Source organism: Rana temporaria, chromosome 10, assembly GCF_905171775.1.
Source record: "Rana temporaria chromosome 10, aRanTem1.1, whole genome shotgun sequence".
In the NCBI taxonomy this organism is placed as follows: domain Eukaryota; kingdom Metazoa; phylum Chordata; class Amphibia; order Anura; family Ranidae; genus Rana; species Rana temporaria.
In genome coordinates this window covers 5,987,739-6,003,043 of record NC_053498.1, presented here as the reverse complement: position 1 = coordinate 6,003,043, position 15,305 = coordinate 5,987,739, and the positions used below count along the sequence as shown (strand labels likewise).

Here is a 15,305-nt window from a genome sequence, read left to right as displayed (position 1 = left end):
TTAGCATTGACCTGCCCGGCCAACAGCAAATACAAAGTTTGTGCTGATGTGTGCTCCTCAACTTGTGCTGGTGTTACCGACCCTGCCAAATGTCCCGAAACTTGCTCAGAAGGCTGCGAGTGCAATGATGGCTTCTTCTTTGACGGGAAGAATTGCGTGTCAATGGACAACTGTGGCTGTTTTGAGGATGGAAAATATTATCAGGTAGGGCAATTCTGAGGTTTTCCAAGCATCATAGGGATTAAGAGTGTATGGTCATTGTAACGAAACGTCCCACACTCCGCTTGAGTGCTTTCGTCATATACCACTTCCTCCCAGTCTGAATCTAGATATCAGATATTCCAACCGCTGATAACTACAAACAAGACAATACTTGCTTGATTGCTGAACATGGACTCTTTATTAGAACCAGAATACAAGTCTTATATACAGTTGAAGAGGAGGTGCATGCCTCCTGCTCATATTACTCTACAATACATTTGTAACCAGAAACATAAATTAACATAATCCCTAATTAACTAATCCCTAATGCAGCCGATTTGACTCCCTAACTACAATACATTATCATACATATCAACATAGAACTCCTTCATACAATTGCAGGGTCAATTAGCACAAGCAACAATGGGTGAAAGACCCTTATGCCGCGTACACACGACCATTTTTCGGGTTCTAAAAAATGAAGTTTTTTCAACCCGATCATTAAAACGGCCTTGCCTACACACGATCGTGAAAATGCTCTAGCAAAGCGTGGTGAAGTACAACACGTACGACGGCACTATAAAGGGGTAGTTCCATTCGGATGGCGCCACCCTTGGGGCTGCTTTTGCTGATTTCGTGTTAGTAAAAGACGATTCGTGCTTTTTTAGTTTGTTACAGCGCGATTAATGTGCTATCTCCATTACGAACGCTAGTTTAACCAGAACGAGCGCTCCCGTCTCATAACTTGCTTCTGAGCATGCGCATTTTTTTCACGTCGTTAAAGCCCACACACGACCATATTTTACAACCTTAAAAACGACAACGTTAAAAACGGCGTGAAAAATAGAGCATGTTCGAAATTTTTAATGACCATTTTTTAGATTGTGAAAAATGCTCTGGAGCCCACACACGATAGTTTTTTTAGAACCCGAAAAACGGTCGTGTGTACGGGGCATTAGAAGTTATACTAGACTCATTTACATTATAACAGACAGACAGGTGGCTGGAGTTGACAGCATCTCCTAACAGTATGTGTCCCAACAGTATGAATCAGTCACTATTTCTAATATGGCATATACAGGGTTCCCAGAGTCTGTGTGTCTTGGGGGGACCTGAATCCAAAGTAACACCACCTCAGGGGTCCCCAGGCATAAACCTCACAAAGAGCACCATTCCCCCAAATGCCAGGGCCCATGATCGGTGGGCAAGAGGCTAGCATTCAGTCCCCTCCAAAAGCCTCTGCCCCGGGCAGGGCCGGACTTATAATTGGGCTTGACTGGGCTCAAGCCCATGGGCCCCGTCCAATAGGGGGCCCCAGGCCCAATCGCGGCAACTTCCTCCCGCAATTTTGCGGCAATCCCCTCCCGCAATTTTGCGACAATCGCAGCAATCCCCTCCCGCAATTTTGCAGCAATCCCGAGTTTGCGGCAATCCCCTCACGCAATTTCGCGGCAACCCAATCCCGCTATTTCGCAGTAATCTCCCGATTGCGGCAATTTCGGCACCCCCCCTCAACAACTTCGGTCAGATGGATGTAATTCTCGGCAGCCCCCAGCCCTCCTGCTCAACAACTTTTATGCTCCAGGGGGCCCCTTCACTGCAGTTGTGTAAGGGGCAGCAAAATTACTAAAGGCGGCCCTGAGAAGAGGTAAGAAGTCTGTCCAGAGGCTGCCCTCCCCCTCAAGAATCTTGATCGGTCGGCCAGCGAATCCCCACCCTGCTCAACAAGTATGATCGGTCGGCGCACTGCCCCCCGCTCAACAATTTTTATAGTTCGGCCGGCAGATTCAGCCCCCCCAACCCCCCCTCAACAACTATGATCGGTCGGCGGTAACAACCTCACCGCTTCTCTGCTCCAGGGGGCCCCTTCCATTATTAAGCCCAGGGGCCCCACCACCCTAAGTCCTGCCCTGGCCCCGGGTGAGTCTGTCACAGTCATTCTAAACAAAACTTTTATTTATTTTTTCATGGTGTAGAAAATGGTTTGAATCGGTCAGGTTTTCATGGCTGTCTGTGTGCCCATTGGGGAAAATTACACTTATTTCTTGTCCCGTTGACTGTTGCTAGAACAGAAAGTGAGGGTAATCTTCCAAAAGTATGCTATGCATACTAGCTGCTTATGCCTTTGTCTTGCAGGGGTTTTTCCCCCCGTTTTTCCTGTTTTTCTGGGGAGGGTTTACTTCCTCTTTACAAAAAAAAATAATGTGTGTGTTTTTTTTTTTTTTTTTTACTGGTAATATTACAATCAAACATTTTTATGTTAAACCTTTTTTACCTCCACAGCCGAATGAGAAAGTCTTATCCGATGACTGCAAACAAACTTGCACATGTAGCCCAGTAGGTGGGCTTATCTGTGAAGACACTAGTTGTGCAGCTGATGAGGAATGTAAGATTCAAGGTGGAATCGTCAAATGTATTAACAAAGGTAATGTCATTGAATTGCGATAAAATCTTACAAAAACAAGAACTCTGAAAATGTGACAACTCCTAGGATTTAAAAACAAATGGGGACGTGCTGAGCCCAACTTTTTAGTTACCAGAATTGTGTCCCAATTTTTTTTTTTTGCACTTGGAAAGATGGTGCCTTGTTTTTGACCAGTCCTTTTTTTGGAACCACCCCAAAATCTGGACAATCCCATTAGAATTTGAACTTTTGGGATAGAATCCAATGTATATGTTTATTCAGTATACTACATATAAGTTTTCGTACCATGCAGCAAATGATTGAAACATTTAATTGTTGCATTTGTTTTATCATGGATATGTGATAGTCTACATTCTTTTGGGGGCTGTATTTGATATGTGAAAAGGGGGATCACACAAATAAGTATAACATTTAATAAAAGTAATGACAGATGCAGATAATAATATTAGAAAATATTCCAAGAATACTTAACTTCACTAAAGATGCTGTTTTGCCATGGAGTCCCCCCATGATGGCGTGGCCGAAGACCATATTCAGACACATGCCTAATGGCAGCTCTGATGTGAGACTAAATGTATCAAGTTATAACTGTAGTATATAGATTTGTGCGTAAGTAATGACCAATCCCCTGACCAACTCTGCTTGTTAGCTTTGTATGATGGTATATTTTTTTTGGGGGGTAGCAAACAATCCACCCACTACCCCCCCCCCCCCCCTTGGTTGGGTCACAGGCACACCCACCAGCCCCAGTGGGTCACCAGCCCCGCACTTAGCCTATCTAGGGTAGCGCTTCCTTTTGGCAGCAGGAGGCTTCTCCTTCTCCTAGTGCTTAACGGAGGCTTTCCCTGTGTCTCCTCACTCCTCCTCGGTGGCCAATAAGATTGCTTTTTCTCTCAGCCAATCGGGTAATGAGTCTCATGACCTGCTTCCTAAATTGGCCAGGAAGAGAATCAGGAAGACAATAGCAAATATTTATTTGTTATTGTCACACAACTGAGTGGGCTCAAGAGCAGAGCTCTGCGCTCTGAGCCCATCCTTCGTTGAAGCCTATTAGAGCCCCTGGCCCCAATCATGTGCTTGTAAAGAAAAAACCTTTGGAATCCATGCATGGATTAAGGTGTCGGCCCCTGCGCCCTGCATTGTGGGCTGTCACTGCTTTTAACCCCTAACGCGGGTAACTCCCAGTTGGGCGGGAGTTGGGTGGTGTTAATGATCATGTGACCACTGTTACTGCCTGTCACAGCGGTCACATGATCGGAAAGCTCCTGATCGCAAGTAGAGGTCGGTAGCTTTCCGTTAGGTGCTGGTAACTGTACCGGGAGCTCACAGGGCGCATGCTTTAAGCACAGGTTTGTTTACATTTTGGCACGCAAATATGCAGCCTCTCGGAGTCAAGGCCCACCCCCCGAGAGACTGCATATTTGCATACTCTAGGCACCAAGAGGTTATAGATCTGGTCAGCTTGTAGTGACATTCCTTCGGTCTGAGTCAGTTACGTAACCAGGATATTAGAGGCTTTCCCATATAATTATTTGCACGCCAACTAGACAACTTTAATAAGGAAATATGAAACATGCAATTTCCCCTTCAGCATTTCATTATTTTTTTCAGATCCATGCAAGTCCATCACATGTAGAGTCAAGGAAACATGCAAGATCCAAAATGGAAATGCCGTCTGTGTCCCAGATTTCACAGGAACCTGCTGGGCTTGGGGAGACCCCCATTACCACACTTTTGATGGCTACAACTATGACTTCCAGGGCACCTGCACATATATTCTGTCTAAATATGATGGTAAAGATGCTGGCTTGGTGCCTTTTACTATTGAGGAGAAGAATGACAACAGAGGCAGCCAGGCTGTGTCATATGTTAGAACCGTCAATATCTATGTGTATGGCTTCAAGATCACTCTTATGAAGGGCGAATTCGGTAAAGTTAGGGTAAGTAGTCATAAAAAAATTGTTAAATGTATTTTTTGTTTGAGGATCATTAAACACAATGTTTTATTGCATAGCCAGTAGTAGCTTATGACATTAAACTGAGCTTGTTTAGTAATGTTGAAGACAATTTACCAAATTACCACTCATCCAAATGGCTTTCTCCATTCATATGAGTAAAGAGAGCATAGCTTTCACGTACTTTGATGGGGAGCCTGAGATGACGAGCTCCAAGCACATTGTAATGAATAGAGTCAGTCAGTCAGTGAATGGAGAAGCCATATGGCTGGAGGTGGCAGAAAATGTGAACCGCCAACACGAATGGAACAAAAACAAGCTGGGGTCAGCAAAAGCTAGATAAAGCAATACCAATATGATAGGCATATATGGAATTAGAGACAGACCAGGTAAACAAATCATGGGCAGTGATGCACTAGTGTGGCTGGCAGAAATTATAATTGGGTAACAGGTTGGGGTCAACACATGAACAAGTAAGCAGATAAAGGAGAACTCTACTTTCGCATCACCGGGAAAAAAGACCTATATAACAGTCTAGAAAAATTCCTCGCATTGATCGGGTGACTGAGAGCTCCCTCAAACTCAATGGATCCAAGACAGAACTTCTTCTCCTCCACGACGACCTGAAGACAAAAGCTGAGATTTCATGGACACCACCCACCATCATTGGACAGATGATCACTCCAAGCACCAAAGTCAAAAGTCTCGGAGTCATCTTTGACTCTGAGGCCTCGTACACACGACCGAACATGTCTGCTGAAACTGGTCCGCGGACCAGTTTCCGTGGACATGTCCGACCGTGTGTACAGCCTAGCGGACCTGATTCCTGGGCTAGCGGACAGGTTTCCAGCTGACAAAAGTTTCTTAGCATGCTAAGAAACTTGTCCGCTGGAACCATGTCCGTCGGACATGTCCGATGGTCAGTACGACTCATCGGACATGTCCGCTGGTTATGACGTATAACCAGCGGCCCGAAATCCCGCACATACGTCGAATTGATTTGACGCATGCGTGGAAGCATTGACCTTCCGTGTCAGAGAACGTCGGTGTCGTCTATGTCGACACGTTCTCTGTCCGCTGGGATTTTGGTCTGATGGTGTGTACACACATCAGACCAAAACCTCCCAGCAGACATGTCCGATGAAAACGGTCCACGGACCGTTTTCATCGGACATGTCTGGTCGTGTGTACAAGGCCTGAGATGTCGATGGATGCACAAATAGGATCAGTAGTCAGCAGATCCCACCATCTCCTCCGGCTGCTGCGTAGACTCATCCCCTTCACCCCAAAAGAAGACATAGCAGTAGTAGTTGGAACAATCATCAATTCCTGACTTGACTACGCAAACTCCCTCTATATTGGCCTACCTAAATATCAGATTTTTCCTCTACAAGTCGTCCAGTACGCGGCAGCCAGACTGGTAACTGGGAAAAAACCCTGGGAAACCATCACCCCTTCACTGAGGACCCTTCATTGGCTAACTGTAAAGGATAGGATCACATTCAAGACCCTCTGTCTTACCCACAAGTGCACACAAGGAAATGCTCCTCAATACTTATGCGAGAAAAAAAAAGCATTACACCCCTAATCGCATTCTCCGATCAACCAACCAAAACCTCTTCCACACCCTTAAGTCCCGCTACAAATCAAAGTGAGAACGAAGATTTGCGGTCCAAGGACCACGGCCATGGAATGCTCTGCCCACAAACATCCGCATGGAAGAAAACCATTGGGCCTTCAGGAAAAAATGTAAGACTCATCTCTTCTGAAGGATAAGGACGACACTGGATAGAAATAAGTGCCTTGAGGCGATTCAGTTCGCATTTGTAGCGCTATACAAGTTATTCACTCACTCTCACTCACTCATAGAATATTTGAGGTCATAAATAGTAGACATGTGCACACTGAAAGATTTTGTTTCGAAATTTAGTTTTCTTCCGAAAAATAAATGTATTTAGTTACTCCCGAAATTCGTTTTTATTTATTTTGTTTTGTTAAAAAATTTGAAAATCCAAAATCCAAATTAGGGTCGAATCTGTCATTAAAGGCTTATGGTGTCTTTCGAATGTTCTAAGAAGATTTGACGAAGCAGCTAAACTGTACGACGCAGCGATCGTACATTTCCGGTCGAATGCTCCGCCCACAAGCGATTGTAGAATTCTAATGTTGTTTGACACTAGTAATAATTATATTTATTAATTATTGTTACTAGTCAACCATCATTAGAATTCTTCTATAGCCTATGGGCGGAGCATTTGACCATAAATTTCCGTTCGCGGCGGGCCTTATGTTTTTAGCTGCTTTGTCGAATCTTCATGAGTCTTTTTCCGAAACAAAATTCCGAAACAAAATATTTCAGTGTGCACATGTCTAGAAATCACCCAAATTTTGAGTTTGTTTCCAAACAAGTTATTTCATAAACGCACTAAAAATGTATCAACTCATGAATCTAGTTTCTACATTTTCGAAACTGTTCCCTTACTTTTCTTATTGAGTTATATTTTCCGTTGTTGTTTAAAAGCCAACCTTTAATCCTATTGTATGCTCTTTCACTAAACAGGTGAATGATGTCATCACCAACCTACCTGTTAATTTGTTAGATGGAAAGATCTCAATAAGCATCAGTGGCCTCAATGCTGTTTTCAAAACCGATTTTGGCCTGCAGGTGACCTATGAATATAACTGGTATGTTGTGGTCACGCTCACCAGCAGCTATTACGGCCTTACACTTGGTCTGTGTGGTAACTTTAACCAAAAGATCAACGATGAGCTCATCACCTCTGATAACAAAGTAGTCACCAAAGTCGTCGACTGGGCCAAGAGTTGGAAAGTCAATGACCGGGATCCATTCTGCTTTGACTCTTGCCCCGGTCTTAATTGTCCAACCTGCGACGATGCCAAAAAAAACCTGTACGGAGGTGACAATAAATGCGGTCTCATCAGCAAGGTTTCAACTGGACCTTTCAGAGAGTGTCACTCTAAAGTTAACCCGGACAACTTCTTTGATAGCTGCTTGTATGATGTCTGCATTAACAACGGAGCCAACCAATTCCTGTGCCAGGCCCTCAATGCCTATGCTAGCACCTGCAGGGGAGCAGGAGCTAAAATATACGACTGGAGGACACCATCTGGTTGTGGTGAGTATTAAACCATATTCTCAAAAAAAATTCTAATTGTGGATAACAATTTGTTTCATGACGGAATGCCCAAAGTCTCCTCCAGTGTCTGTCTGATATGTGTGTGATAGCGCTGGATGGATAGAAGTAAAAATTGGTTCAGATCAGCGGCGGTGCATCCATAAAGGGCGCAGGAGCGCCGCCTCCCCTCTCCTGCACCGCTCTAATCCCCATAGATAAATTCATGCATGCATTCAGGTAAATGCATTCAGGTTAAAAAAAACGATATTTTAGAACAAATTAGATATTTCTAACACTTTATTTTTTGGGGGGTGGGCACACTAAAGGGCCTGTATTAAGGCTTGATGAAGACCAGCATCTCCTCATGGCACTGTAGGCAGCCAAGTGATGACTTTGCGGTACCAGGCACTCCTCCGTACTCATTCGAGAACCCACTGTCCTCCAGTGTATGGTACCGTAAAGAAGCAACACAAATGTAAATTGAAGAATCACACCACTGCTAAAAAGGTCCAGATATGATTTTCTTAAAATAAGTCAGGAGGACAATATAAAGAATATCAAATGCATTTTGGGGGTCCAAAAAACACTCCCAAAACATGTTGGTTACTCTTTGGATTGTCCCCCTGAATTAAAGTTCTATTTGAGCAGTGGTGTGGTGCATCAATTTCTGTTAAATAATACCTTCTGATCGAGGCTCAGCCTGCGGACGGTGTTACACCGGTAGCGGCCCCCGGCGCGGCTGGACCCGGCCTCCCCGGAGTCGGGTTGTTTGGCAATGCAGCCCAAAGCGGGTGGTAAACTCCATCTAAGGCTAAACACGCGTGCGAGACTGATAGTGGACTGACTGCGGAGATCCTCTGTAGAGTAGAAGCCACCTGCCTGGGAACCAGATTACTTACATCAACATCAATACTTTAGGATTGCAATACCAAGCTGACCCTTCATCCAAAATCCAACTCCCTTTGCCTAATCTTACATTGATTGGCAAGGCTCGGTGTAACCCCCAACTTTCCCCTCCACTAACCCCTGCCTCAACTATAGCCCACAGTTCCCCAAGGGGTGAATTAATTTAAATATTTTAAGTAAAATAAAAGAACAATTTACAAAACAATTAGCATTTAAATAAAAAAAGTAAGAGGCTCCAAAAGATACAGGGATTAAAGATGCCTCAGATTTCAAAGTTCTTAAAAAGTTTGCTGTGTTTTAACATTGCTTCACTGGAAATAAATTATGGTGGCTTCCACTTTACTATTTTAAAAATACTATAAAATACAAAAAATAAATATTATATAAAAGAAAAAATAATAATAATAATTATTATTATTATTATTATTATTATTATTAGAATTATTATCATAATCAAATAATAATAATAATAATAATAATAATAATAATAATAATAATATGATGATGATGATGATGATGATTATAATAATAATAATAATAATAATAATAATTATTATTATTATTATTATTATTATTATTATTATTATTATTATTATTATTATTATGAGCTTTTTCAGGCATGTCAAGTAATGTAAAATTGTCAGATATTTCTATAAATAGAGCCCTACGTATGAACGTATGAATATATATTTTATCAGTATCAGCTTAATACAGAATGTTATTTTCAGCTATTGTTTAAATAAAATAATAATTATATATATATAAAAAAAACTGAAATTTACACAATTTACTGTCTCAATGTATTCTGTAAATATATATATATATTATACAGAATACATTGAGACATTAAATTGCATAATTTTTAGTTTTCAAAACTAGAAAACTGGAAGAATTTTGTTTATATATAATACATGTAAAATTAAAAATTCTAAAAAATACAGGTATTTTTTTGAATTTTTAATTTTACATGTATTATATATAAACAAAATTCTTCCAGTTTTCTAGTTTTTAAAACTGAAATGTATGCAATTTAATGTCTCAATGTATTCTGTAATATATATATATATATATATATATATATATATATATATATATATATATATATATATATATATATATAATATATATATATATATATATATATATATATATATATATATATATATATATATATATATATATATATATATATATATTATATTATATTATATTCCTATTACTTCAGATAATCTATATAATATATTTTTATGTATATTTCAGCTTTGCCATGCCCTGCAAACAGCCATTATGAGTTCTGTGGCAATGCCTGTCCAGCCACCTGCACCGATCGTACAGCCCCATCCCGGTGCACTGAGGATTGTGTTGAGACCTGCCAGTGTAATGATGGCTTTGTTCTTAGTGTTGATAAGTGCGTTCCCATTTCAAGCTGTGGATGTTCCTACAAGGGTACCTACTACCAGGCCAATGAAGAGTTCTGGGCTGACGAAAACTGCCGTTCACTCTGCAAGTGTGACCCAAACCTTGGCATGGTTGTTTGCAAGGAGAGCAGCTGTAAGCCAAGTGAGAGGTGCATGGTCACAAATGGAGTCCGTGGTTGCCAACCCTTAAGCTATTCCACTTGCACAGGTTCTGGAGATCCTCACTACACAACCTTTGATGGCAAGAGATTTGACTTCATGGGTACTTGTATATACCAACTGGTTGGTGTGAGCTCCAGTGACAGTTCGCTGACCCGTTTTAATGTTAAAGTCCAGAACAACAATCGCGGTGGAAACAAAGCCGTGTCCTATACCAAAGTTGTGACCTTGGAAGTTTACGACACGGTCTTCACACTGAGCATGGACTATCCACGTCGAATTTTGGTAAGTATCAAAGTTTCTTGGTGAGCGGTAGATAAATAGATGGATAGATAGATCCATACAAAGATTACCTTCATTAATTTTTTTTTGTTTTTAGGTTGATGGTGTTGCCACCTCTCTGCCATTCTACTTCCAAAACAACAAAGTGGTAGCACATATCTGTGGAGGACAGGGCATTATAAAAACTGATTTTGATGTCACTGTTAAATATGACTGGAGCAGCTATGTGGCGGTCACCATACCCAGTACTTATACCAACGCTGTTCAAGGCTTGTGTGGAAACAACAACAAGAACTCCAACGATGACTTTAACATGAAAGATGGAAAACCAGCAGCAAATGCAGTTTCTTTCGGTAACAGCTGGAAAGTCGGAGAAGTTGACGGTTGTACTCCTGAGTGTACCGGAACCTGCCCTCTGTGCACTGAAGCTCAAAAACAAGCCTACAAGGGTGACAACTTCTGTGGACTTATCACAAAGGCCAGTGGGCCTTTTAGTCGGTGTCTCTCAGTTGTTGACCCAAAACCTTATTTCGATGACTGTATTTATGATGCTTGCCAATACAAGGGACACCCATCTTCATTCTGTAAAGCCATTGGCCTCTATGTGGATGCATGCCAAGCTGCCGGTGTGGCCCTTCAGGAATGGAGGAAACCAAATTTCTGCAGTAAGTAATATGAGAAATCATTAGCCACGAACAGGGTTGAGAGAAATTGTTTCCAAATTTTGGTGAAAATCAAGAAACGACAGAAAAATAATGCCATTTTAACTAACTGCATTGAAAGTCCATGTAGAAGATGAAATATAGGCTTTGTTGTTGTTTTTTAAACCTAATTAAGACTACCTATAAAACATTTCTCCCACAAATGTCAGGAACATTCATGCAAACTCAATGAGTTCTCACACTATGCTTTCTAATACATTACCTTCTGTATCATCTACTTCATCTAATGGCCAACATGCAGTATTTTTTCTCAGGTACTTTAGAAAACTATTTTGCATTTTGGCCACTAGATGGAGCCGATGTAGTCTGTGACCGTCAGGGATCAGGCTTGGAGACCAGTAGCTATAGCAGTAGAGAGGCTCCCACTAAACAGCATGATAGATATACAAGCCGGTCACCCTGGTGGATGACGCAACCCACCCGAGGTGCGGGGTCTAAGCACCAACTGGTATTTACCAGAGCTGCTGATGGGGGAGATGTTTTTTCTTCTACGTGATAGTAGCAGATTACGGTCCACAGGATTGCCTCACCAGGAGATAATTAAGCCGGGGACCAGTACAGATATAGCAGGTAAGGATCAAGCAGAAGTGTAGTCAGTAAACAAGCCAAAGGTCAGCAACAAGTGGTTCCATGTTGGGATCAAGCAGAAGCGTGGTCAAGGAACAATCCAAGGGTCAATAACGAGTGGTAGCAGAAATACAGACACCAGCAGGAGAGACAACCCTGAGATATTGGCTGGAGAGTGCACACAATAATCTGGCAAATAGAAAGTGCAAAGCTATCACATACCTGGTGACGGCTGGAATGTTGTGGAGGTCTCTCTTGCATCTCCTGCCCAACACTCCTGAAGGTGGAGACAGAGTGTGTGAGGGCACTCACGTCCACACTTAGGTGGATGAATCTGAGGGTCGCAGTCCTAGGAACAGGATTCTGAAGCAGCTTGGCACCAGAGCAGAAGATGGTAGCAGAGCCAGTATGCAGGCAGCGACCAGCGACAGCCAGGTAACAAGGGACCAAGTCAGCAGAAAAAGCAAGTCCAGGATGCAGGCCAAGGTCAGTAACAGCCAGGCAGTGCAGTACAGAATCAGCAGGCAAAGACAAGTCCAATAAACAGGCTGAGGTCAGAGAGATCAGGTGAAAAAGTTAATGCAGAAGCAAAGGCAGAATACAGGAGAAAGCTGGGTCACATACAGATAAGTAGGTTCAATGGATCAGAAATACAGGTACAAGTTGAAGGCCATTCAGCAACTGCTCATAGTGACCAGTGGCGGCCGGTCCATAAGGGGCGCTGCCCCCCCCCCCCCTGATCTCCATGTGGCAGCCCCTAATCTCCATGTGGGGCACCAGACACATAGATTTCCATGAGCTTTTTTTTACTTGAAGCAAATTATTAGAGCCTGGGGCCCTAACTGGCTTCAAAAAGGTTGGGCAGTGCGCCCCCAGCCAACCCACTTGTGACATTAGCAAATCAACATTCGCTATTGTCTTCCTATTTCTCCTCCCAGAAATCAGGACATAAAGCAGGTCTTAAGACCAGATTGGCTGGAAGGAGATGCTGGGGAACCGCCCGCAACCTGGATGGGGTAAATGTAGATCTGGCGGGGGGTTTGTTTGCCGCCCCCCTCCCCCAACCCCAAATGCAGCACCAGCGATGAACAGGAATAGTACATCTTTGCCTAGAAGTATTAGCATGTGAACAAAGCACATGAACATGAGCATAAGCTTGCATGGGTTTTCTAGTTCCGGGAATCTGGTTTACCTTACAAAAGGCATGGCTTGAAAGAGAAGTTTGTTTTTTTGGCTAACCATACTTACCATCAGACTGATGCTGCATCTGTCCCCCGGCGTCTCTGCACTGAGAACCGACCCACCGAACACCGCTGATAGCTTGGTTCTCACTCCTCCCCGTGCAGAGCGATGCTGACTGTCAGTCTGGTATGGATTTTGAGTGGGACCCCTATGCCATTTTAAAAAAAAATTGGTGCAGGGTTCCCCTTAATATCCATACCAGACCTGAAGGGCCTGGTATGGAATTTGGGGGGACCCCCACACATTTTTTTTTTAATTTTGGTTCAGGGTTCCCCCTCCCTTAATATTCATACCAGACCCAAAGGGCCTGGTAATGGACTGGGGGGAACCCATGCCATTTTTTTCAATGACTTTTATCTGTATTGCCGAGACCCGACAATTCATTATAGCCGCGAGTAGTTTTACATGACTTTTTTTTCATTTAGAAATGTCATTTTGTGCAGGGACTGTTCCAAACACGGGGAAAAAATGTGCCACTTTAAAGGCATACTATAGATACCCCCAGATACAAAATTTAAAGGAATGTCCCTCAACACCCATCAGTCCCACCTACATAGGAGTGTATATGTCCCTCAACGCTCATCAGTCCCACCTAGAGGAGTGTATATGTCCCTCAACACCCATCAGTCCCACCAACATAGGAGTGTTTATGTCCCTCAACACCCATCAATCCCACCTACATAGGAGTGTATATATACTTTTATAGGATTGACGGAGAGGGGGTGAAAGATCCCGTGAAGCGCCAGAGGGGTCATCTGTGACACCACGCAGGGACAGTTCTAAACACTGGAAACATGCACTACTTTACATGCATACTTAAGAAACCCCAGGTACGAAGCTTAAAGGAATATTTAACTTTTATTGCTTTACTTTAAGCATTATTAAAATCACTGCTCCCGAAAAAACAGCTGTTTTTAAAACTTGTTTTTGCATTGATACATGTCCCCTGGGGCAGAACCCAAGTCCCCAAAAACTTTTTATGGCAATACCATGCATATAAGCCTTTAAAATTAGCACTTTTGATTTCTCCCATAGACTAATAAAGGGTGTTCCGCGGCTTTCGAATTTGCCGTGAACACCCCAAATTGTTTGCTATTCGGAGAACAGGCGGACACCCGATGTTCGAGTCGAACTTACATTCGACTCGAACATTGGGCTCATCCCTAATGAAGACCTACCGAAATTATTAAATAAATTTGTGTCTAATCCGGTAAACCCATGTACCGCATAGTTGTTGGTAGATCTAAAGGAAATCGTACAATCAGATGTTAGATGAGTTTTAGGTTTCCCTCTAATGCATTCCATGAAACACATTATACAGTGTGCCTTTGGATGAGCCACCTAATACTTATACGATATAAAAGCTTTTCTGGATGACGCTGATGTTTCGACACATCTGTTGTTAACAATAATTTGTTTTTGTTTTTTTTTTCCTCTTAGGCATGTCTTGCCCCATAAACACTCACTATGAGCTCTGCGGAAATGCCTGCCCCGTCACATGCTATGGCCTCTCCCCACCCATGGGCTGTGACTCCCCTTGTAAGGAAGCCTGTTATTGTGACAACGGATTTGTCCAGAGTGGGCACAAGTGCGTGCCTATCCAGAACTGCGGCTGTGTCTACTTGGATAAATATTACCAGAAAAACGAGGTCTTCTACCCACAAGGGCAGTGCAACCAGAAGTGCCAATGTGGAGCAGACGGCATTGTTAAGTGCCAGTCAGAAGCATGCAGCCCCGAAGAAGAATGCAAACTTGTCAACGGTGCTTGGGGATGTCAAGCAAAGGAGTACGGCAGATGTGTCGCTTCAGGAGATCCTCATTATATCTCCTTCGATGGTCTAAGGTTCGACTTCCAAGGCACTTGCACATATACCTTGTCGAAGGTGGTGGTTAACGATCCGCGACTTGTGGACTTTTCTGTGGTTGTGGAGAACGAGAGTTATGGCAATGGTAAAGTGGCAGTGACAAGACTGGTGGTGGTAAGCGTGTACGGTTACACGGTAGCCATCGAGAGAGACATGAGGTCTAAAGCAAAGGTAGGTGCTTTCTACTAATATAATTCGTTCTCATAGAATTTTTTTTTTAGGATTGAAACCCATAACATCCCCAAGAAAACCTGTCATTAACTTATAACACGGTTAAAGTGATTTTAAAGGAAATAGTAATAAAAAAATAACAAACATGTGTATCGGTTTCGCCCAGAGAAGCCCCGATCCCTTTCATTTCAAGTCCCCCCTCCAGCAGTCCTGGCTCCTCCCCCCTGCCGAGTTACCCCAATGGTAAGCTTCTGG

The 15,305-nt window shown here is 42.8% G+C and overlaps 1 protein-coding gene across 1 annotated transcript in view; it reads left to right on the top strand.

Moving 5' to 3' along the window:
- The window catches only part of LOC120916150 (IgGFc-binding protein-like), a 148,511-nt gene that overhangs the window by 32,893 nt on the left and 100,313 nt on the right, over positions 1-15,305 (top strand). The window contains exons 10-16 of the mRNA XM_040326969.1: positions 5-204; positions 2,485-2,626; positions 4,238-4,566; positions 7,142-7,718; positions 9,885-10,486; positions 10,581-11,148; positions 14,455-15,050. Coding sequence (XP_040182903.1) covers positions 5-204; positions 2,485-2,626; positions 4,238-4,566; positions 7,142-7,718; positions 9,885-10,486; positions 10,581-11,148; positions 14,455-15,050 — 3,014 coding nt within the window. The remainder of the gene's footprint in view (positions 1-4; positions 205-2,484; positions 2,627-4,237; positions 4,567-7,141; positions 7,719-9,884; positions 10,487-10,580; positions 11,149-14,454; positions 15,051-15,305) is intronic.